General features: G+C 33.5%; 1 protein-coding gene and 1 long non-coding RNA gene across 2 annotated transcripts; one reads left to right on the top strand and one right to left on the bottom strand.

Moving 5' to 3' along the window:
* Nucleotides 1-4,889: 4,889 nt before the first annotated feature.
* LOC135834957 (uncharacterized) lies at nt 4,890-17,251 on the bottom strand. The gene is made up of 5 exons (XR_010556799.1): nt 17,029-17,251; nt 16,792-16,928; nt 15,798-15,911; nt 8,562-8,622; nt 4,890-4,932 (listed from the first exon to the last, which is right to left on the bottom strand). It is a non-coding gene; the product is annotated as an uncharacterized LOC135834957 (long non-coding RNA).
* On the top strand, nt 5,328-24,546 carry LOC135834956 (uncharacterized). Its single transcript, XM_065348963.1, has 5 exons — nt 5,328-5,566; nt 22,874-23,219; nt 23,306-23,473; nt 23,564-23,752; nt 23,905-24,546. Exons 2-5 carry the CDS (start codon nt 22,875-22,877, stop codon nt 24,388-24,390), a joined length of 1,188 nt encoding a protein of 395 aa, XP_065205035.1. The 5' UTR covers nt 5,328-5,566; nt 22,874; the 3' UTR covers nt 24,391-24,546.
* Nucleotides 24,547-24,996: the final 450 nt, after the last annotated feature.

The following is a 24,996-nucleotide window of genomic DNA, read 5'->3' as shown; positions in this document are numbered from 1 at the left end:
TCAATAGTAATGATCATTTATACAGCATCATTGTTTCGTTTTAATTTTTTTTGTGTGATCGATAATTTTGTGATGTTGTAAATAATTCTAAGAATCTTTTATAAATGTACCAAATACCTCAATATTGTATTTTTTCTGATCTACTGCAATGTTTTTTTGTTTTTTTTTTATTCTATTGCTTTATTGAAGACATTTATGTAAATATGTATCTGTGCTATTTCTATACCTCTACATATAATGCTGTACAGTGTACATGGTACATTCATTTTAAATTTTCATATTATTTCATATTATTACTCTCTTCTTTATATATCTTTGTTATTAAATAAGTCGACTTTGTAAATGCAGCAATGCTGCCTATTGCAAAAAATAAAGTTGATTTGATTTGATAGATGTTCCCCTTGATAGGAGGTATAGAAAACATCACCAAATCACCCATGATGCTGGAAGGTGGAGTGTAAGAAAGAGAAGGAGTCCCGATGTTTCTGTACTATTCACAAGCCCTATAATATTGAAATCGATTAAATTAACGATATGTAAATCCTCAACTACTCAGTATAGAGCCTTAAAAGAGGTCATGAATTTTGTGGTCGACGTAGAATTTCAAACATCTTTTGAAACTGTGCTATTTTTTCAAAAATGTTCTCTCTTTGAGGGTCTATATCTCCTCTTCAAAGACATATCCTGGGCTAAAAAAATTTACTAATTGACTTTCAACTCAAAATAAAAGTTTCTTCTTCCATCCCAATTTGGTCAAAAATTTTTGACATTTGTTTATTTTGTAATCTACTCTCATGTCATGTACCTACTACCTACATAGTCGAGGAGCCCGCATAAGGATCTATTGCATCCCCCCCCCCACCGGTCGATCCTCCGGGACAACTTTTTTCTTAAAGGGGGAGTCCTAAGGAAGATTTCTAGCTCTTGTACTCAAAAAAAAAGTGGCCCTACTTACAAAATGGCGGCCATTTCGATTGACAGGTCAGTCGAAATCGCAGATTTTGCGTTCCAACATGGGACTTGCACGAAATTTTTAAAACCTTACAAAATTAAAGCGAAAGATCAGGCAAAATAGTGCCAAAGTGCCTTTTTCGATTTTTGGTGAATTTTTGAAAATCAAATTTGAGCCAAAAATGAGGGGAAAAATCAAAATTTTACCAAATTGTTCAAGAAAGCTGAAATTTAGGATATACTCTATTTTCGACACGCCAAATCGATTGGAAACTGTTTCAAACCGTTTTGAGCCGTTCTGGAGACTCCAGCAGATTTTTGAAACTCGAAATTCCCCTAAAATTTCATCAAATGGAGTTGGAAAGCCGAAATTTACCCTGCGATACACCACGAAGTCAACTGCAGGTGGATTTCAAGTTGTTTTCGAGCCTCCAGCGACTTTTTGAAAATTACTGGAGCCTCCAGTAGATTTTTTAAACTTGAAATTTCCTCAAGATTTCATGAAACGGAGATGGAAAGCTGAAATTTACTCTGCACTTCAATTTCAACACCCTCTGAACAAGATTTCAGGTTGGTTCAAGTTATTTTGGAGCCTCCAGCGTTTTTTTGAAAATACTGGAGTCTCCACCAGATTTTTGAAATTTGAAATTCCCACAATCTTTTGTCAAATAGAGTTGGCAAGCTGAAATTTATTTCGCAAACTAATTTCAATACAATATGAAGTCGACTAGCTGTATGGTGGTTTCGAATGGTTTTGAAGCTTCTGGCTACTTTTTGGAAATTTCAATTTTCGAAAAAAACGCCATAAAACCTTTTAAATAGTCGCTGGAGGCTCCAAAACGACTTGAAATCCACCAGCAATCGACTTCGTACTGAATTGAAATTAGTTTTCAGAATAAATTTCGGCTTTCCATCTCCATTTGATGAAATTTTGGGAAATTTCAAGTTTAAAAAATCTACTGGAGGCTCCCGTAATTTTCAAAAAGTCGCTGGAGGCTCCAAAACGACTTGAAATCCACCTGCAGTTGACTTCGTGGTGTATTGAAATAAGTTCGCAGGGTAAATTTCGACTTTCCAACTCCATTTGATGAAATTTTATGGGAATTTAGAGTTTCAAAAATCTGCCAGAGGCTCCAGAACTGCCCAAAACGGTTTGAAACAGTTTCCAATCGATTTGGCGTGTCGAAAGTAAGGTACATCCCAAATTTCAGCTTTCTCGAACAATTTGGTAAAATTTTGATTTTTCCCCTCATTTTTGGCTCAAATTTGATTTTCAAAAAAATTGACGAAAAATCGAAAAAGGCACTTTAGCACTTGAAATTTTGACAAGTGATAAATTTTTGCCTGATTTTTCGAACTAATTTTGTAAGGTTTAGAAAATTTCGTGCAAGTCCCATGTTGAAACGCAAAATCTGAGATTTCGGCTGACCTGTCAATCAAAATGGTCGCCATTTTGTAAGTAGGGCCACTTTTTTTTAAAGTACATACAAGGGCTAGAAATGTTCCTTGGGACTCCCCCTTTAAGAAAAAAGTTGTCCCGGAGGATCGACCGGGGGGGGGGGGGGTGCAATAGATCCTTATGCGGGCTCCTGAACTAACATCTCTGGTCTGAAAATGAACTCCCCGCGAGAGCGAGTCACAGGGAATCTGTTTGGATCCCAAATTGCAATATGGAATGTCGAAATCGAAGCCTTCAGAAGTTCTGATTCCCAATCTGACAACCGTTTATCCTCTAAATAGGAATCGACCCCTCAAGGGAAGTTCGAAGCCCATAATTTCGTAAAGTGCAACGTGGGTGCAAAAAATGTATCCCTTCTAAGAAGCCTAAAACTTTTTCAGAGCCAGAATCAGCACCTTCAAAAATATTCAATTTTCGATACCCACATCACTTTTTTCCATGGTGTAAATTTTTTCACCCCTTCCTCTTTTTGGAGTTAGTTCTCTATTCGAAAAAGGGGAGAGGCGGGTTACGTAGGTCAATTTTGAATTTCATCTCAATTTTATTGATGGAGCTTCTGCAACCCACGTGCTCCCTCTTCGAATATCATAAAAAATCAATAAATTCGTACAACGTGCTGATTTTTGAGGGGTGGAAGGGGGTTCAGCGACTTATATCGAATTTCAATTTATTTTTTTTAATACGAGCTTCCTATGGCTCTACACAATAAACCCTCAAATTTCAAAAAAATTGGAAGTTCCTGTGACCTAAGTTATGGTTTTTTTTTTAGTTTTCAACAATGATGATTTCGAATTTTAACTTACTTTTTTGATGGAAGGATTTTAAAAATCACAGTAATCCTCCCCCCCCCCCTCGAAAAAAAGAGGAAAAAACTGCGAATTTCCAGCAAAAAAGATTTAATACTGTGTTCACTCAATTTTATGAAATTTTCAGTTCTTGTTCATCAATTTTCACCTAAATTTTAGCAATATTTTTGTCGACTTCGTGACTTTTCTTCCATAAAAAATGTTGGTGATACATAGAAATTTTATTGCAATTTTACTCAAGTTTAAGGTATTTTAATAATTTTTACTTTTTATTTTTTTATAAAGTGTACTTCAATTCTTCAATATTTCAAGCACTTTTTTCAAAAACTGTACTTTTCAGTTTATTTTTAAAAATTATTTTATTTTCAAAAAATTTTAATCAAAGCGTCATTTTGTAAACGAGAAAGAGGAGCTGATTTAAAGCGCTTTCGAAAACATCTTTTCCTTCTCCGCTGTGGGGAGAGTGGCCAACTGGCCATTCGGTATTAATTCAAAAGTGCTCTGCTATGTTTTCAAAGACAAAAGAATTTTGAATTTAGTCAATATTTACTCACCACGGTCTTTCTAAATAAGAGCTCAAAATTATTAAATTCAATGGAAAATATTCGTTTATTGCAGATTTTTTACCTATATTTTTGTTTTTTAGATTTAATTTTCGTTTCTATCATTTCTAACGAATGAATAAAAAACTACGTCGAGGGGCAAACAAATTTTTTCACACATTAAAGGGTTATTCAAAGAACAGCAACGAACAGTAACAATAATTAGGTAGGTAATACATATATGCACTCTAGCCTCCTCTCTTATCTACTATGAATGAGTAGAAGTAAAAATTGACAGAAAATTCTAGGCTATTGTGAGAAATGTTTTTGAAGGGGTTCAATCAAAAAATGAGTCATTAATCGTATTTAGCGCTCTCAAAAACATATGAAGCTATATGCCACACAATGTTTGAGATTTTTTACATTTCGACCAAAATTCTGTGGCTTTGTACATCACCCTTACTTCTTCCACGATTATCAATTTTCTGCATTTGAAAACAACTCGGACACATGACGAAAGTAAAAATTTAGTAAAATCGAAAAACATAAGTTGAAAATTGCATTTTTGGGCTAGGGGAAGGGTGTCAAAATGACAGTGAGCCACACGAATAAATTTTCCAAAAAAATGGAGATCACTTTTTACTGTTCTAAAATAAAGGTCAAAAATCAAAAACTCTTGAAAAATGAAAAAAAAACGAACAAACTTCAAATTCTAATTACATATTCAAGAGCTCTCGATTACAAGGAATTTTAGATAATAAAATAGGGTCCATTACGGGGGAGGAGGGGTTCCCATTACCGCAAAAATGATCCTAGCAGACAATTTCCTTTCCTGCTCAAACACCCAGAATTTTTGTAGGCCTACATCAAGATGGTCGTAATCTTTTCCCTCATTAAGAACAATTTTTTATAATTAACGAAATTTTGCTCAAGTGCAATTTAGCACTCGTTAGGAATTTTTTAAATCCAACGTATAAATAATTAAACGTCAGTTATAATCGTAGATGCATTTTCATTTTTTGCCAATTATTTCCATCAAATGGTCAAAAACACTTCAAATTAATCGACTTCTTTTTTCATGCATTTTACAAATAAACCAAACCAACAACAACAACAACTAGGAACCACTCACCATCAAATCTGCTATAATTCGACCATTAAGTATTTGAATCACCTGAAAAAAAAATTGAAACAATACATTAACAAATAATTTTAACAGTATTTCCAAATCGTATAACAAATTTTTTCTCACTCTTCTTCCAAAATATAAGAACGACAGGGGGGGAAAAAATTCCGAAAAGTATACGATATTTCGCAGCTGCAATTAATTCTCATACAATTTACTCTCTCACACAGTTGGAGCATTTATACGATGCACCGCAGATGAAATTGCTAATTACCGTAATTTACATACGGTTCGTTAACTCGTTAGATTTTTTCACTGTCCACTACCTCCGCTTCCTATTGTTTTAATCCTTTTCAGATTAAATAAATGTTAAAAGGTAAATTTGAAATTGGTAGGGGACGTGAGCACGCGGGTAGGGTATATAACCTTATACTGGAGAAAAGATCAGATTACTAGACACGATGATGTTGATTATGTGAAAGTGCGGTGCCGGCAATGATGTGGTAAAATCTTTCTCAGCTCTTTCGTCAAATCATATCGCATAGAGTGATACCTTCTTTTAAGCTTGCTATGCGCTCTGTACAAGTTTATAGTTGATTTTTTTTTTAAATTTAAATATATTATTTCGGTCGTGATTTTTTTGTTTTAAATTAGTTAATTTATACGTAATTATTTTATTCAGGTAAGAAGTGGTTTTTATTTATTTATTTTAATGTATAATTTTTTTAGATATTTTTAAAGATACCTACCCAATTTTTTGAAGTGATATTAGTTTGAAAAATGGGCTCTAAATTTACATTTTTCGTAAGTTTTTTTTTTTTTTTAAATGTAACATTTTACGTGAGGTATCGATTACTAATTCGAATTAATAATGAAAATTACGAAAATTTCGATTGAAATTAACTTACACTGGTAACAATAATAGAAGTATTTTGTATCTTTCAAAAGTCTAATTATTCTCGATAGAAAAATTAATCGCAACATTCGAGCATCGGTTACATAAAAATATAGTGTCAAGGTGTTGACTTTTATTGTATCATGAATGAAGATAGGGAGAAAAAAAGGTTAAAAGTTAATCTATTTGATTCGAATAATACAAAACGTGCATCGTAAAGGAGTAATTTGTTCAACTTGTATACAAAAGATCAGATTTGAAGAGTAATCAAGATAGCGATACAATAAAGCCTAACCTCAAAATGATTAAGCGTTTTTGTAAACAGAGTGATCTTCATTATTTGTCCGAAAAACCTATCTAGCATCTTACTTTCAACCTGGTTACAAACTAGGACGACCAGTTTAATCAACCAAAGTAATCATTTCTCGCGAATTTGTAAATAAACCAAACCGAACGTATTCAGTTGCAAAAGTACCTAGACCTATACGTAAGTAAACCTAAATCGAAACTGAAAGTAACCTTGAAAAACACGAAAGTGTCTAGCTAATCACAGGCTCATCGACTCATCGTAGATCGCACACGTACCTGATGATAATTGGTGTACAAATGTCTCAATTTCATGCCCGATTAATTCAGCTACGATGATTGTATTTCAACCGGTATTCAAGATAGGTACTTAATTTAAATACCGAATTCTCGAACAATATATCACATCTACCAGGTCTTCTTGTCTCCCAATCTAATCATTGTAATCGACTTAAAACACGTTGTTAATTCCAGTTTAACAACATTATTATACAATTTCCATAAAATTTTATTAATCGTGCGTAATCAACACCTAATTTAACGCCTAGTTCTTCGAGATGTGTGTATTTTGATACTACAGGGTGTTCCAGAATAACCTTTCACATTTTGGTAACCACTGATCTGTGTTCAAGTGGAGCTAGGGGAATGGTAAAGGCGGTTCTAGGTAGCCAAAGCATGCCGAATTATGTTTCAATAGTTATTTTTTGCCCTGGAGAAGTAGATGGCTGTACAGTGTGCTTTTACTGTGAAGGCCTTTTTTAAAAATAAAGGTTCCTGTAACTCTTTACTCCTTACTCATCAGTAACGAAGCTCATTTTTATCTAAATGGTGAAGTGAATAATTGGAATGTGCGCTTCTAGTGTACAAAGAATCAGTTGATAATACTTGAGAAACATCTAAACCTCCGCCAAGTTGACTGTTTGGTTGGGCGTGGCTAAATTCGGTATAGTGGGACCATGTGTGTTTAACGAAACAGTAACGGTGAGGGGTAAGGCAAAATGTTAAACGAGTTTCTTGTTCCAAACTAAAAGACAGACGCGATGTAATAGAGTTACTTACTTCCTTCCAACATGTTGGAACTACCAGGGATGTACACATATGTTTAGCGCGTGAGCACTTCGGTCATCAAATAATTTTGTTATGGTCGACGTGTTGAACCAGAAATTTAATGGCCACCTTGATCCCCTGACTTTTCAGCCTGCGATTTTTTTTTATGGAGTTATTCCAAGTCAAAAGTGTATCGAGATAAATCTAGGACTCTGAAACAGCTTCTAGGTTCATGAGTCGCAACTGATTGGAAGAGAAGTGTTCAATAATTTGAAAAAATGTTTGGTTGAATGTGTCAAAAATGAAGGAAAATATCTCGATGGAAAAATTTTTAAAACTTCATTTTTAATGAAAACTCAAATATACGGTCTAAAAACGGCATATTTCTACTTCATTTTGGTTGTAAAAGAATTTTTGTAAACATTTTTCTCTCAGAGTAATAAAAAAAACAAATGTGAAAGGTTATTCTGGAACACCCTGTATTAAACAATTTGTAAATCTGATAGTTTTATACAAATTACGTTATTCCGGGTTGATTTGTAATCAGAATTTTAATACATTGGTCATATTGGTGCAATTTTATACTGGAATTTATACGGATCATTAGGTATTCCGTTATTATTAGCGATCAGATAGCAAAAAATTGTCGAACCTAAAGCACTGATTTGAAAACGAAAGTTGCATTGCGGTTAACCTATGTAAACGGTGGATTACCAAGCGATGTTAAACCAATACCAACGTAATTGAGATATTAGATTCAGAAGTGTAATTATGCATACGATTATGTACAGGGTGTCTCACCTAACGCGCAACCCAGGGCATAAAGGCGTGTAGTAAAAAAATGACGTCACACTCGGCGGAACCACTGCGCTCAGATGATGCCTGAACATTCTCGAGTAGAATGCCGCAAATCCGACCTTGATAATATCTTTCTTCCTTGTTTTTTATCAGTAGTTTTTGTGAAACAAAATCGAAAAAAACTTGTGTGCAACTTTCAAGCTTTTGCTATGGTTTTCACAAAAATGCAAAAAGTGTTCATTATTGAGCATTATTTTTCAACAAAAGCGTATAAAAGTGTTCGAAACGAGTTTCTTAATGCATATCCAGGCACAGTTCCGCCGAATAAGTCATCAATTTCGCGAATTGTGAGCTGAAGACGGCAATCACTGAGGAAATTCAAAGAATTCCTCAACGTGTACTACAAAGTGTGTTCCAAAACCTACTTAGAAGAGCTAGAATCTGTAAAACTCACCTAGGTGTTCATTTTCAACATCTTCTGTAACATTTCAGAATAAAAAAATTTCCTATTGACGCTTTTTCTATGATTTAGATTTTCTGGGTTGCGTTTTAAGTGAGACACCCTGTATAATTATTTATGACAGAAAAAGTAATGATTGGATGGGTTAATTGTTGGGAGAAATTTACTCACCAGATGAACGTTGTCATTTCCCAGTTCAGCTGTTTCTTTTCCAGTTGATGGCTCGATCCGGCTGAAATCAAACAATGTTGAATTAATCGAATATTCGAACGTGATAAATCATTCTATAGAATTTCGTTTACATTAATCGAAACTCTACTCCAATTTGCAGGGGTCGTACTCAATTTTTTAAGGGAATCAGCAACCTAAAAAGCCTAAAAAAGTTACAAAACGTGAGCAAAATTTTGGACTTTGAATTTGGCCAACTTTTGGAAACAATAGTAACTTTTTGATTTTAGACAGAAAGTGAAACGTTGACAATAGTTGTAGCAATGTTTGCAATTTTGGTTTTAAAAAAGTGATAGCTTTGGGTCATTTTTGTTAATGGACAAGATTTTGACAATTTTATAAAAAACAAAACTTTTTGAAAAAAAGTGAGAAATTCTAGAATTTTTTGAAAAAATGAAAGATTTTAACAATTCCATAGTTCTAGCAAAAAAGAGACTTCTGGCAGTTCTGAGAAAAAGCGAGACCTTGACAATTTTTAGCAATGAAAAGAGGCATTATCGAAAATTTTCGGTAAAAAGGACAAAATTTTTGGCAATTTTAGGCGAAAAGAAAGACTTTAAAACTTTTAGCATTATGCAGGTCTTTTGTGCAATTAATGACAAAAAAAAGGAAACTTTTTCGGAATTTTCGTCGAAGAATGAGACCTTTTTTGAAATTTTTTGGCAAAAAGTAAATTTGACCATTTACGAAACAGACATGGGCTTAACAATTTCTAGTAAAACAGCAAAACTTTTGAGATACTTTTTAAAAAAATCACTTTTTGGATTTATGTATTTTGCAAAAAAGCGTAAACAATTTTTAACAAAATTCGGATGTCTTTTTGGAAATATTTTGCAAAAAGGCAAAACTTTGTAAGCAATTTTCACAAAAAAAACACCTAAAAAGGAACTAGAGTTATAAAAAAGTTGCAAAAGGGGGGGGGGGAATTACAAAACAATAGACATTCAAATTAAAACCTAATACCAATAAATACCTAATAAAACTTCATAATCAAGCAAAACTTTTTGGAATTTTTTTTTTTGTTTAAATGAGACTTTTCAGAAATATTTGCAAAGAACCGACAATTTTCAGCAATTTTTAGCAAATATGTAGGTGGGTAAGTGAAACTTTTTGAAAAAGTGAGATTTTCTGCAACTTTTCGGTAAAAAATTCCATTTTTTGGAGAATAATTTGCAAAAAGCGACACTTTGGTCATGCATTTTTCGCCACAAAGTCACACTGTTAAGCAATGTATGGAAAAAAGAGACATTTTGAAATTTTTCGAAAAAAACTTCAATTTTTAGTTGTTTAAATATGGCGAAAAAAAGAGGTTCTCAAAAATCCAATTTTCCAATTTTTCGTAATTTCGATATTTTGGGAACCCCTGGAAAACTAGAAACCTGCGATTTGCGCCAAACGTAACGTTTTGAGGTATATATTCGATTATCCAAGTGAAAAAGTTCAATCAAGCTCCCTGTATATTTGTAATTTTGAACCCTTTTTTTAGAGCCCTCCATTTTAGGAACCCCTAAAAAAAGGCATTTATGCATACTTTTTCAAATAAATTGAATAATTTTTATTTGAAACGCACTAGCAAGTGCTCGATAATTTTTCATATGATTTTCCCTATTACTTTCAAAATTCAGCTATTTTGAGTCAAATTCTGAGAATTTTACTTCGATTTAAATCGTGAAAACGTGATTTTAACCTACTTTCGACGAGTTAAATCTCAGAATTTGACCCAAAATAGCCCAATTTTGTAAATAATAGGGAAAATTATATGAAAAATTATCGAGCACTTGCCAGTTTGTTTCAAATGTAAATTCTTCAATTTACTTGAAAAAATATGCATAAACGCCTTTTTTAGGGGTGGCTAAAGTGGGAGGCTCTAAAAAAGGGTTCAAAATTACGAATAAGTATACAGGGAGCTTAATTCAACCTTTTCATATACTCGTAGATTATTGAATATATACCTCAAAACATTAAATTTAGCGCAAATCGCAGGTTTCTAGTTTTCCAGGGGTTCCTAAAATATCGAAATTACGAAAAATTGGAAAATTGGAAAATTGGATTTTTGAGTACCAGCGCAAAATTTTATTGAGCTCAAAATTTGGTAGGATGGAGTTCTTTCAGATACTAATAAACTGTAAAAGGCTTTTTAGCGGGGCTCAAAGGGGTAGGTTTAAAAAATTGGGGTTTCAAAAGTTTTCAAAGTATCAACCCCCCCCTCATTTCTGCCCTCGAGGGTCAAAAACAGAAAGATCTCCTGGCATAATGTTTATCAGGTTCAAACAGATATTTTACGCTAAAAAGTTTTTGAAAATAATACTCAGTGGTTCCTAAAATGCTATTTTCATCAACAACTTTGAGAACCCCTGGAGCCCAAAAAATGGTCATTTTGGGTTAACTAATCACAGATTCGTGTTTGGGACATTTATCGACAACGTTTTGGTAAAAAACCTGACTATTTCAGAGAAATGTTCATAAAAAACGAGACTTTTCACAATTTTTGGGGGGAAAAATGAGACATTTCGACATTTGCTTTTCTTTCAAAAAAGCGACAATTTTCAGCACCTAATTTTTGGCATAAAACAACACTTTTTATTAATTTTGAAATAAGTCTACACCTTTTTCCATTTCAAGTAAGGATGTGACGATCCCCATGAATACATTCTACCAACACAAGAAAGATCACAAGATGACATGGAGCAATACAAGAGGACAAAGCTCAATGATCGACCATTTTATAGCCAATGAAAATGCCGCAAAGAAATTCTTGGATGTAAGAACATACAGAGGTCTAGAAATAGGCACTGACCATCATTTTGTTCAAGGAGTAATGAGAATGGAAACAACAAGAATACCAGCCAGGAAAAATGAAAAAAAGATCAACACAAGAGCCCTGGATGACCCAACCAACCAATGGCTGTACCAAAGGCAGATGAACATCATTAGTCAAGAGATACCAACAAGCCAGGACATAGAAGAAGAATGGGAAAATATCAAATCCATTGTGACAAAAGCGGCAAAAGAAAGCTTAGGAATGGTTCCTTGCAGAATTGGGGCGAAAAAAATAAAGAATTGGGACAACGAAATCCAAGAACTCATACAAAAGAAAAGACAGGCATTTAGAAAATTCATGAGCACAAAAAGCGAGTTTGATGGTGAAGAATATCGAAAATAGTCGGCAAAAGTCAAGAGAAAGTCCAGGAAATTACAGAGAGAGAGAGAGCTGGGAAAATTTCATCACATTCCTGGAGAATGACACATACAAGTTATGGCCAAAGGTGTACAAGATCATAAGGAGAATTGACACAAATTTTAACGAAAGAGTGGGTTTGCCAAAGATTAAGATCAATGATGCAAAGGAATATTTTGAAGAACTTTGGAGTGATGAAAATGCACAAGCTACAAAGATAGAAGATGAAATTAGAGAAACAGTGGACAGAATTTCATTTAAAGAGCTACAAGAAGCTTTGAAAATGGCAAAAAATGCAAAAGCTCCAGGAGAAGATGGCATACCAACAGAATTGTACAAATATGCAAGTGGCGAATTTAAAAGAAGACTACTGGAATTCCTAAATGGGATGTACCAAGAAGAAAAGGTACCTGAAGATTTCAAAACAGCAATTGTAATACCACTGTTCAAGAAAGCAATATGTCAAACCTGAAAAACTACCCAGGAATAAGTCTACTCAACACCTGCTACAAGATATATGCGAAAATACTGGCAAAACGACTGGCAGAGCATGCAGAAGAAAAGCTGTCAGAAAGTCAAAAAGGATTTAGAAAAGGAAGATCATGCACTGACGCAAGTTATACAGTAAAACTACTGATGGAAAAAAGGATTGAATACAACCTAGAAACACACATGTGCTTTATAGACCTGGAAAAAGCATATGATAGGGTTAATAGAAAAAAACTGTTTGAAGTCCTAGAAGATGAAGAGATAACATATAAAATGCGAAAGGTGATAAACAGCATATATAAGAACACTAGAATAAGAGTACGAATTGGAAATAAACTCTCAGAACAAGCAGAAATAAAGATGAGTTCGCCAGGGATGTCCACTGTCTTGTGTTTTATTCAACATGTATATGGATCACATGGTAAAAGAATGGCAGAAAATGAAGCCAAAAGGAATCAAGACAGACAGAAGGCAAGAAATATCAACAGTATTATTCGCAAATGATCAAGCAGTACTAGCCGAAACAGAAGATGACCTACAGAGATCAATGTATAATTTAACAAAGACATCAGAAAAGTATGATATGAGAATATCATCAGGGAAAACAAAAACAATGGCCTTCAAAGGAAAGGAGCCAGTAAGAAGCAAGATTGTAATAAATGGAAAAATCATTGAACAGGTCAATAATTTCAAATACCTGGGAAACACGATATCATACCAGGGAGAAGTAGATGTTGGTGGAAAGATTGCAAAGTTCCTGAGAGTCACAGGACTGATAAATAGGACCCTGAGAAGCAGTAAGGTGCGAAAAGAAACAAGATTGAAGGTGTACAATACCCTAGCAATACCAATGATGACTTATGGAAGCAAGGTATGGGCACTGAAGAAATCTGATAAAAGAAGAATAACGGCAGCAGAGATGAAGTTCATGAGGAGAACGGCAGGGGAGACTTTCAGAGACAGAGTCCCATCTGAGAAAATAACAGCACATCTCGGAGTGAAGCCAGTCATGAAGAAGATAAAACAGTATAGGAAAGATTGGAGAAATCATGTCAAAAGGATGGAGGAAACAAGATCACCAAAACAGGTCCTTCAATATACACCAACGGGGAAGAGAAGCAGAGGGAGACCAAGGAGGAAACTCACGGATACCTCAGGCTCATCCTCAACAGGTTCCACACCACAGCAGACAGGCCAACAGGCGTACCGCTTATAAGGAAACGACGACGACGACGTTAAAAAAAAACAAGGCATGGATTGATCCAGGATCACTAGATCGCCATTTTAATTTTTGTTTTTTTTTTGCTTCTAAAATTTTGAAAAAGTTAACGAAAATCACTTCTAGAGAGTACATAGTGACTTCAGTAACTTTGTTACCTACTTGAAAATCAACAGAGTACGAGCCCTGAATTTGATATATTTTAGACATTCTTATTCGAAAAACCCTTTTAATTTTGTTCTCGACTTCTCATCACTTGAAAAAGCATCGAATTTCTAAAATCCAACGTAGGATAAATGGAAAGGGACTAGGGACGTAGGGAGCCAACTTTCAAGGTCAACATCAATAAACAAAGAGATGAGCACGGCCGGCACGGGGTAATTTTATGTAATAGAGGAGCACTCACAAAACTTGAAAAAACTTTGATGAAAACTGAGAATAAGAAGATGATTTTTTCAAAATCATACATTATTAAAAAATAAAAAGTTCACATTTGTGATCTGTCAGGAGAAAACCAGGTTAGTGTCCAAAAAATCGATATATTTTTTTTGATGGATATTGGTAGTACTCAGGGTGCAGAATCTGCCTGTGGTGGTAAAAACGTTCGCGAACGATTCTTTTGACCCTAAATTTAAGGTTAAAAAAATAGAGCAACTACAAAAAAAATGAAAAAAAAATTTTTTTTTACATTTTCTTAAAATGTATGTCCGGGGGAGTCAACATGCAAATTTTTGTGGATATCCGCTCACATTTGTAGGATTTAGGCCGTTTTTTTGAAATTTGAATGAGGCTTAAGCTGGAAAAATCAACTCTTTTCACCTTGAGCAAGTTTTTTGAAAAAATTGAAAAACTCATTAAATAACTTATTTTATGTTAATAATTCATTCTTAGTAGTTTTCGCGAAATTTTTGGTGCAAAATTTTGAAAAAACGAAAAAATCGATTTAGGGAAATTTCGATTATCGGCCTTTGGCAACCCTGATTTTGAAAAAAAAAATGTCAGGTTATGTTGGCATCCCTGGTGGTCAAAAATGGTCCAAGTTTCACGGACCTACGAATCATAGATCCCCAAACACATGTAGGTATTCAAAACTTCAAATGCCCGTCCTGTAAAATTTACGTTTTGGACACTAACCTGGTTTTCTCGTGACAGATCACATTTAATGATTTAAATTTAATAAATTCACACTTTTATGTCATCGATCAGATAACAATAGTCGGAAGTTTTCTCCAAGTCATTCGTGTCCATCATTATTATGAATGATTCAACCGCGATGATAACATATCAAAGACACCCTGGAAACTCTAATTTTAAAATGAATTAATCGTACAAAACATTCTCATCGACTCATTAGAATTTGAACCAATGAACCATGAAATAAATCATTATATTTACAATTTGGCCAACACAATTCTAGTCTAGTTCATATCATTAAAATGACGATCCAATAACCAAACACTACCAACCATCTTTATCTACAGGTAGGTAGTTTATTAATAAAAATAATTCAAAACGAAATCTACTCGTATCATCACCCTTTCTTTATAAAACACCTGATCGTACAATTCACTTTCTACAACTCATCGTACAAAATACTCGATTATTCAATGTACCTACTCGCTACTACAAAGAAAGAATCAATCGAAATTGCAAAATTTGCAAAACAAGGAAACACGATCGACATGAGAGTCAACGAACCAACGCGAACGGATGCGCAAAAATAAAATTAATTTCAATTCGTAAGAAGGCGAAATTAATAAGTTGTAAACACGGTCGAATCGAATGGTAGGTATAGGTACGAGTAAATCAAGCAATCTATTATAATTTTGATGAAGAGGTTGTGATAATGATGCGTATGTTTATTATGTAATGACAACGTGAAACAGAAATCATTATAGAAAAGGCTTTCTTTATTCTAAACAAGCGTGCATCGAAGAAGATGCATTCTCGTGAGAACTGGAAAATGTTCGTATAAAAAAGTACTTGGCGAGATACGCGTGAGAATACATACATAATTTTTTAAACGATGTTTAATTTATCGTCTACTGCAACAGGTCAAAAGATTGCAATACCTACGTACAGGTATAGGTAGATGGTTAATGAGTCGATGCACCCTTCTGCCTGTAATTTGTTTTTGATTCGATGATTGGACTTTGACATATGATTACTTCATGATGAGAGTTGAGAATGTGTAGGTACATATATGAGGAGGTGTAAGTCAAAGTATATACTTTATAAGGGCATAATCTATACGTTAGAGTACGTTCAATAGTACTGCATACGGTATACTTACTTCTACGGTCAGATATCCCTATGTAATGTACTGATTCCAGTTGCATAATTTTCATTTTCAAAACTGAACCGAGTATTCTGGCAAAATTTACTACACGTAATTCGTTATGTGTACCTATACAAAGAGAAAGTAAACAAAAATTAAATAATAAATTTTTTACAGTTATAGATAACATAGATACTATTTCAAACTAGTGTGGAGATGTATTCGTCATGCTAACATTGACATACGTGCATCAATTAACTGTTTCATGGTTATATTTTTTCCAGACAAACAAATATTTAAACAGCATAACCGCACAGTTATCACTTTCAAATCAGATGGTCGTTGAATGTTTGCAAAACGCAAATAGCTAATAGTAAAAGGCACGTACCAAGCGTACATGTGTTTTCATTTTGACCACATAATAAACCAGGAATACGATATCTATCTGTTTTTATATTATATGCGAACGGTATGTTGAATGATGATGCTGGTTAATCATTCATAACAAACCGAAATTTCATCCCTTGATGAATTTCAAAAGAAAGAAAAAGAGTCAACTCAACTCGTAGTACTTAATACATGCTCTTAATGTTAAGGTGAATGCTCGATTCCATTAACACTTTTAACGACAAACATGACCTTGAACTTTTCAACCGTAATTATATTATTGACACGGTGAAAGAGTCTAAACGCCACATATAGATACTAAGCCCATTCAACGTCTTCCATTTGAAGACTCATTCAGCTATTCAAATAGGAAATGAGTGATGTTCGACGATTTGATGGTTTTTTTTTTAGGTGAAGTTCAATTGTTCTTGTGTTCTCAACGCTGGTACCAGTGTTAATCATTCAACTGTCACTGAAGATTAGTGAAAGTAAACGAGGCAGCGAACCTATTTCGATTTAAAAATCGTTTGAGAATTATCGAGCAATAAATTTCAAAACTTTTAGAGCTGTTTTTTAGCACGTATTTTCAAATAATATGAATGAATCAACTTGGAGTACATACCTTTTTATGAGAGAAATCCATTGCCACTGCTGTGTCATACCGGTCAAGTGACTTGGTCAGACGATCTAGATTCTCTGGATTGGTTTTCAGTTTCATTTTGTTTTATGGATTTTTATCTATAGTAGGCACCTGACCATCTGTTGCTTTCAAAATGGTACATCAAACATTAGTGTCTATTTCGAAATTTACCACTTATTTGATATTATGATGAGTAAAGTAGCAGTAAAATTATATTACCTCATGATTGGGTTCGAATCCAATGACTGGAAGATCTAATCAGATCAGCTGCTGGAGCTGGAATCACTGCTTTTGAGTGCTTTACAAGCTGTAAGCTACCAATCAATTCATTCCTTTCAAACTCAAGTCTCAAAATCTGGAATACGATAGATTGATTTTGATTTACTGATTCAAATGATTTAATTAATAATTAATAACTAAACTATAATCTTAAAATTTTCCATTCGATGATTCGAATTAAATTATCAGAAAAACAATAACACACCTCCCCACCCTCCCCCACACGTTATCACACACCACTCACACCAGAACTTATTTTGTCAGTTCGTAGGTGGATGAGGTACATTTGAGGAACTGGTTTCAAAATTCAAAAATCACCCATAAAATAAAGCCATAATTTGAAATTTAATACTAAATATTAATTTACCAAAAAAATGCCATTACTGTTCGCGAAAATATTGAAACAACTTTTTCAAAAAAATCACGTTTTCATAAATTTTTTCAAATTTTAAAAGTTCAAGTTTTTATTTTTAATTTACAAGTAATTCAAAGTAACTGGAGTTGTCTAAAAAAACCAAACCACTCGGAAAATAATTTTCTTTATACATTTTTCTGAACGTTGAACAAATTTGATGAACAATACCTAGAGCCTCAAACCAAATTTGGTTGGAATAGCGTGTGTACCTATGTCGTGGGGTATGATGGTTCGCCATTTTCTTGCGAAAGGGAATTTTTTATAAATTGAAAGCTATGGAATTTACAAGAATTTTACAAGAGTCCTTTTTTTGTATAAATGATGAAAAATATAAACAATTTTTATAAATCTAGAAATTTTATGCTGTAGAGCTTGAACTTATGATAAGTATCTAAAAAAGAAGTGAAAACAAAAAAATTTTCATAATTTTTTTTAATTTTCCAATATCTCACTCAGGTTTTACTCTGATTACTATAGATAGAATATCTAATTATTGAAGAATCTATTAGTAATATGTATTCTATTTTTTTTAACGAATGAAAAAATTAAAAAATGTGAAACAATAAGTTTAAAGATTGAAAAAATTTCAAAAATTAACACCTATCAACAAATGAACACAATTTTGAAGCAGGGATGAAAAGTTTTAAAAGGAAACTTTGAGCATTAGAATTTTCATTTTGCTTGCAATTTTAAAATTCAGACTTTCAACTTTGGCTTTTAAGTATTAGCTTAGCTCAATTCGATTTTCACGGCTAGCTTTGAGCTAACCTTCAGCTTACAGCATTTTATTTTTGAATGTTTTCGTAACCTCGGACCTTGCAGCTTTTCAGTTATGTTTTTACACAGCTTTCAATCTTAAAATTTGGACTTTTAGTCGAAATTTTCAACTTGAAAAATTGAAAAACATATTTTATTTTCAACAAAAAAAGTGCAAAATTTTTTGAAATAACATTTAAAAATTAAGAGTCAAAATTAAGATTTCATTTATTATTTGTATATCGTTTAAAAATGACTATTGAACTCAAACTCAGAAAACCCCGATAAAAAAGCTGTACTTATCTAAAATATTAAAAAAATAAAAACCTAAGCTTTTCACTAGACTTCTCTAAAGTGCCCTAGACTTCTCGAGTATTTGAATACGTATTATGTATGTATTTGATTGAATACAAAAAAAAAGAAGCGAATAGAAAAATTATAAAAATTTACGAACTTTGAAGATTGAAACAAATAAAAATTCACTGATTCAAAATTGGTACAGGGTGCCCAGAAATATCGAGTACCCCTAAGAAAGTTTTTCATTAAAAATATAGGTTGGCAATGTGAAATAGATGCATATGATTGGTGGAATGTTATCTCTCCAGTCCAACAACCAATCATGTGCTATCATTATTATCATTCACTGTGACCAACCGAAGTATTTTAATTAGTAGAAAACTTTTTTAGGGGTACTCGGCGATATTTCTGGGCACCCTGTACTTTACTTACCAACAAAATATGAAAACACTGTCGAGTAACATAACACTTTGATTTAAAAAAAAAATCAAACAAATAAACAAATTGAAAATTCAAAGTTTAAAACTTTGAAGAAGAATGAAGATTGAAAAAAAATCATAAATTCAAAAAACAGCCACCGAAATACAAATCGATGGTGTTGTGGAAGAAGGGCCAAACTGTTTTTTTCAAGGTGTAGGGCCAATTAGTTTTGGTGAAAAATGTGAAAATTATAAAAGAGCCAAAGTGTCGATTTTTAGGGCCACACTGATTCCAAAATTTTTGAAATGAAATAAGAAACAAAAAATGTAGGTATAGAATCAGGGGTTGAAACTGCAGTTAAAAAACCAAAAACCAAGAAAAAAACAAATAAAAATCTGTTTTGTGTTTTGTGCAAAACTCAAAAACCGAAAATAAAAAATATTTGATCAAAAACAATCAACCAAAAACCAAATGAGTATAAAAAATTTAAAATTTAAATCATCAAAATACTGTAGGTATGTGTAATGTTTTGATTCTTATGCATTAATTGATTAGTAGAAATGAATTCTACCTAGAATTAGGTGGCATAATGCGATAATTGGCAGAAAAAAACTGAAAACTGAAAACCAAAAACCCAATAAAAGTAGGTACCAAAAAACCATAAACTAAAAATCAATTATCAAAAGGTGAAAACTGAACTGAAACCGAAAACCAAAAATCAATTTATTTCAGTTTTCAACCCCTAGCTGAATAGAATTTACTGGTCACTGCTGAAAATTTTTCAAGGCAAAGTGTTCAAAGTACGTACCTGCTACCTCAACGGGTTACCTACTTGGTTTAGGTTATGTGGTTGCAGTCTCTCAGTCTCTGGATTCTGCCTCTTAAGTCTTACTATTTTTGTACCAAAATTACCAAATAAAGTTTAGGTATAAATTTACCTATTGTTCCAATTTTGTTGTTGATTTTTTACATTTTTTTAGCTGATAATAATTATTCATGGAAAATTTTTATACTTTTCAAATTCCAAAGAGAAACATAGGTACAGCTATTTTTTTATAGTTACCCTACTGAAAAAAAACAATGTCTGTGGATTAATTTAGATTAATTTTTGTAAGTTTGGGAAGGGGTGAGAAGAATAGCAACGAAATTTACTGTTGATTTATTTTTTTGGGGGTTAACGTTAAACAATTTAATTCTTTAATTTTGAACTGTTCAAAATAGAATGATGAAAGAGTGCAGTTTGGCCTTTTTAGACATACTGTGAAAATGTAGTAGTAAGTGAAAGAGGTGAAAGGGCCAAACTTCACCAAACATTTCTATTTTATTTTTATTTTCATTACAAATCAATTTATCCGAATAAATTTTTTGGTATGGGTACTCATATTCCTAGTGCAGGCCCTGAAACTTCATCCTCACTCTGACTCTTAGATGCTTTCCATACTGTATAATAACGGTAAGGGCACCAATTATGGACCAGTCCGCAATATGGACCAGCGCTTGTTCTCGTTGGTAATTACCGCAATCTGTCAGGAAAAAATGTATTCTGATTTTCTGATGTATTTTTCATCAAAAAAACGAATGAGACAAAAATTACAGCTGTAAAGTCAAAACTCGCTGAGAAATTTACAAAAAACTGTTTTGAGACACTGAAAAAATTTTTTAGTGTGTTTTTCAACTTTTATTGAAATATACCTATCTGTGGTGTAATTTTCTAAATGTCATTGATGTTTATAATATCAAAAAAGGATGTAGTTTCTGCTGGGGTGATCAGTTTTTGCTAAAAATGAGGGTATGTACAGAAATTTTTGGTGCAAAGTTTTTTTTTATAGGGTGCACTAATATGGACCACCTGTGATATTGAATTTTTTAACAGCCTCTGAAAAGGAAAATGCTTGAAATACTTTTTTTTGTTCATTTCTACTAATAAAATATGATGTTTTGAAACGTAAAAATATGTTTATTTTGAAATTATTCATTAGGTGGTCCATATTAGGCGTCCAAAATTTTGAACTGTCATTTTGACACTCGTCATTCAACAATTTGAAAAAAATATTCAAAATTAACCTGAACTGCTTAGAATATGTAAGTGTTTTTGTTCATTTTCATTTCTAAAAATAAATATGACCTTTTGAAAAATGTGAAAGTATGTTTATTTTGAAATTTTATAGGTGGTCCGTGGTCGTGGTCCATATTAGGCGTCCAAAATTTTGAACTGTCATTTTGACACGCATCACTCAACAATAAAAAAAACATACTTAAAGTTGACCTTCACCCCTGAAGTTTTGTAAGTACAGCGTTAGTGGAAGAATGGAACTTCATTTTAAGCCTTTGTGGAGGTTTCTATTTCTACCTCCTATAGTTTTCAAATGGCAATCCTCCAAAAAAAAGGTGGTCCATATTTGGTGCCTCTACCCTTAGTAATTCCCGTTTTACTTTGTCGTTTTGAAAAATGAAAATACAGTTTGGCCCTTCTTCAGTTCTTCTTCCACAACACCATTGAAATACTGAACATGATTTTTGTATTTTTCAATGGCACCCCATCCACCTACAAACTGACAAAACCAACAACCTTTCGTTTCCCTTCCCCTCTTTTACTTCACTCATCATTTCCCCCACCCCCAAACTTTTTCTTATCACTCTTATCAATCAGTCTTATCGTTTATTGATTTATCTCATTTATCAAGGATGTAAGTTGAATAAGTTGAACTAAACTGAACTTTCGAATTTTGAGTATATTGTTACAATCAAGAAGATTGAAACTAAAATGTTGAATTTTTCTCATCGAACACACCCCGTCTCAAAGTTATTCGTTATATTGAGCTTACGAGTATTTACTATTTACCTTTGGTCTGGATTCTTCTGGAACCTGGAAGATTCCTCATCAAAAAAATCTTTTACTTTTGGTTTCTTTTACTTGTAAGTTGACAGTTTCCGGTTGACCTTGAACAAACCAACAAAATACAAGAAGTTCATTAATATATTATGCTTTCATTAGTTTCATTACAAAGTATTTGAAGAGCAACATCGCGTCAGTGTCGATCGGTGGCGGTTCCATCTCGTGCACCGTGCACAAATTACAAACCGTTGAATAACAGTGTACCTTGTGAACACATACAAAGTATCCTCGCACTTGAAAAGAACGCTAATTAATGAAGATTAACCGTCGTTTCCACTCAATGTACATTGCTTTATACGCTTTCTTTCACAAGGCCACCACTGCCACAGTACCTACATATCAGGAAATTATTATACTTACTAGCAACATGCATTTCAGGCTAACACACGAGATCGCAATATGAATTATGTAGATAGGTCGAGAACGCACTGAAATTAGTGGTACTTTCTTCCAATCGAATTAGCAAATGAATAAGAAAAAAAAAACGCTATTATTATAACCTTCAATTCACAGACATAACAGTACGTTTCCGCTGACACCTAAGCGAGCTATTCCATTGGAACAATATTCTCTGATCTCTACATCCTACGAAGCGTTGGTATTCGTGTCTGAAATTGAATTTTTTACAATACCGTTGGTTGAGTTGATGCGAGATGAAATGTATTAATTTTTGAAATCATCGCGTGTGTAGGTAAATATTGCACGTGTATGTCGATCAACGTAGATCTAGATAGCTAGGTACTTCTACTTACATGTTAGTAACACCATAGGTATACCGAAATAATATCTTTTCGCACGCGTCGATATTAAATTACGTAACGAATGGAATTATTTCAGTGAAACTATTTCGTAATCGCGTATATGATGCTCTGTTTACAAATTGTCTTTTATTATCCCGGAAAATCACTTAGGACTACTGTTCCATATAACCGAGTTTATGGATTTGTGAAGTAGCTATATTATTTTTTGATGGTCTTTTTTCTTTTCGTTTGTTTGCGCAGAATGATGAAATCAGCAGTGCTGTGCCTTGTGCTAACATTAACGATAGTATATGCAGATGACGAAGAATACCAAAGAGATATAAGGCAGTCGCCAGTATTTTTTCAAAATGGTCCACCTCCTAGAGGAGCTCAACCTCAAAAAGGCCAACAACCATTTCCCGGTACATTAGTTCCTAAATTTATACCTTTCGGTGGCGCTCCTCCGCAAGGTTTCAGACCAGCACCTCAAGTAGTCGATGAAGAAGAGGAAGAAGAAATAGAAAAGAATTCAATCGCTCCGTCGCCGTCGACTCCTCCTCAGCAACAATTTTTGCATTTTAGACAATCTCAAGCTTCACCCCAACAAGTAAGATGATGATTTCAATTTCGGTTTCATTCTGAGTTGATGTACGAAGACGAATAGGTAATTAATCAAAACTAATTATTGTTCAGGTTATTCAATTCAGACCAACATCACCTTTACCACCTCAACAACCAATCGCAGCAGCTCAAATTTTACAACCGCAGCAAGCTATTTTGAAAGGACGTCCTAACCAACAAGATTTCCAATTACGTAGACCTCAAAATATCAAGAATCAATTAGGCCCTCAAGCTTTATCGGTATAAATATGACGTTAAATTGGTTTACGAGTTGAATATATACATATAAGACGAATGTACGATAACTTATACGATTGAATTTTACATTAGGAAGAAGAATTAGAAGAGAAAGAAGAACCAGATAGGTTGACAGAACTTCTACCTCAATCAAAATTCAGTTGTAATGGCAAGAAAACTGGTTACTACGCTGATGATGGATTAAACTGCGAAGTGTTCCATTACTGTCAAGATAACGCAAGACATTCGTGGATATGTCCTGAAGGATTTTCATTCCACCAGGTACTACATACATACGCGTACCTATCTACATAAACAAAAATTAATCTTATACAACTGGTTTTTTTCCTTTACATAATTCACATATCAAAACTGTAATCCAACGTAACAAACGCCAACAATTTAATTACGCTCGAATTAATTCCTATTTTCAGGTCCATTTGATTTGCATGCCACCCAGCAGTGATAATATTTGCCAGCAATCTTCGCAGTTCCATTTCGTCAACGATTTCTTATACAGACCTATCAACGCCGAAGAAGCTCAAACTCGTCCGAATGTAACTATCCGATACGCCGATCGTTACTATCCGGAGAACTATTACGAAGGTCCACAAGACGAGGAAGCCGGTGAAAATGTCCGAAGCTTTCAACAAAGACAACCACCACCACAGTTCCAAGTCCAAGCTCAACAACCAAGGCCGGCGAGACCAACGCAACCGCAATTCCAAGCTACTTTAAGACCTTTAGCTCAGTTACCGCAGCATTTTACCAGACAGCCGATTAACAATCAAGCTTTCCATTCGCCCGAAGAAGTAAATATTCCATTACAAAGTAGAAGACCTACTCCAGCTGTATCTCAAAGAGGTGGTCATCCGCCTCCTCAACAACAACAAAATTTCGATTTCGAAAATCGTAAATAAATCAATAGTAAAAGAACTGTGCCAATTGTATTAAATCTTTTTTTTTATGTACTTAATTTAAAATACTTTCTTTGTAATAGCATTTACGTTAAATTGTGTTTATGTGTATGTATTAAATATTATGTATTTTGAAATTAAAACGTTTGTGTTTATAAATTGTTTCGAATTTGAATGTTGGTGTGTTCGATTAACTTGATAATAATTAATGAGTCAAAGCTCATGGTAACATTAATTATTGTGTACCTAGTACCTAGTAACTATCTACGTACTTATCGAATAGGTTGATATATTACACTTTTTCCAATTTTCAAACTGAGTATATTGGTAAGCTGAGAAAATGCTTCAAGTACTTTTTACCTGCAATTATTAATAGTTTCTATGCTTTTACGGACAACTTTGTTATATGTATATAGGTAATAGTAATGGTTATGTTTCCTTCACTACTTCGAGTCTGCAAATCAACTGACACTCGTGTGATTTCATTTTTAGCCTACACAGTCCAAGTAAATAAAAATGGTCTATAAATCGAATTTGGCTGCCCTTTTTTGTTTCGAGTAAAAATAAAGAATCGCAGAATTCTAATACGGTTGATATAGGGGGGGGATC

Source organism: Planococcus citri, chromosome 2 (assembly GCF_950023065.1).
Source record: "Planococcus citri chromosome 2, ihPlaCitr1.1, whole genome shotgun sequence".
NCBI lineage: Eukaryota > Metazoa > Arthropoda > Insecta > Hemiptera > Pseudococcidae > Planococcus > Planococcus citri.
The sequence above is the reverse complement of the archived record's forward strand: the minus strand, read 5'-3'. Positions and strand labels throughout refer to the sequence as shown.

What these genes read in the sequence shown, in the direction of transcription:
- LOC135834956 (XM_065348963.1), top strand. Translation starts at nt 22,875, where the DNA reads ATGATGAAATCAGCAGTGCTGTGCCTTGTGCTAACATTAACGATAGTA. An exon ending in CTCAAGCTTCACCCCAACAA is followed by an intron (nt 23,220 to 23,305) that starts GTAAGATGATGA and finishes ATTATTGTTCAG; the next exon opens with GTTATTCAATTCAGACCAAC. An exon ending in TAGGCCCTCAAGCTTTATCG is followed by an intron (nt 23,474 to 23,563) that starts GTATAAATATGA and finishes ATTTTACATTAG; the next exon opens with GAAGAAGAATTAGAAGAGAA.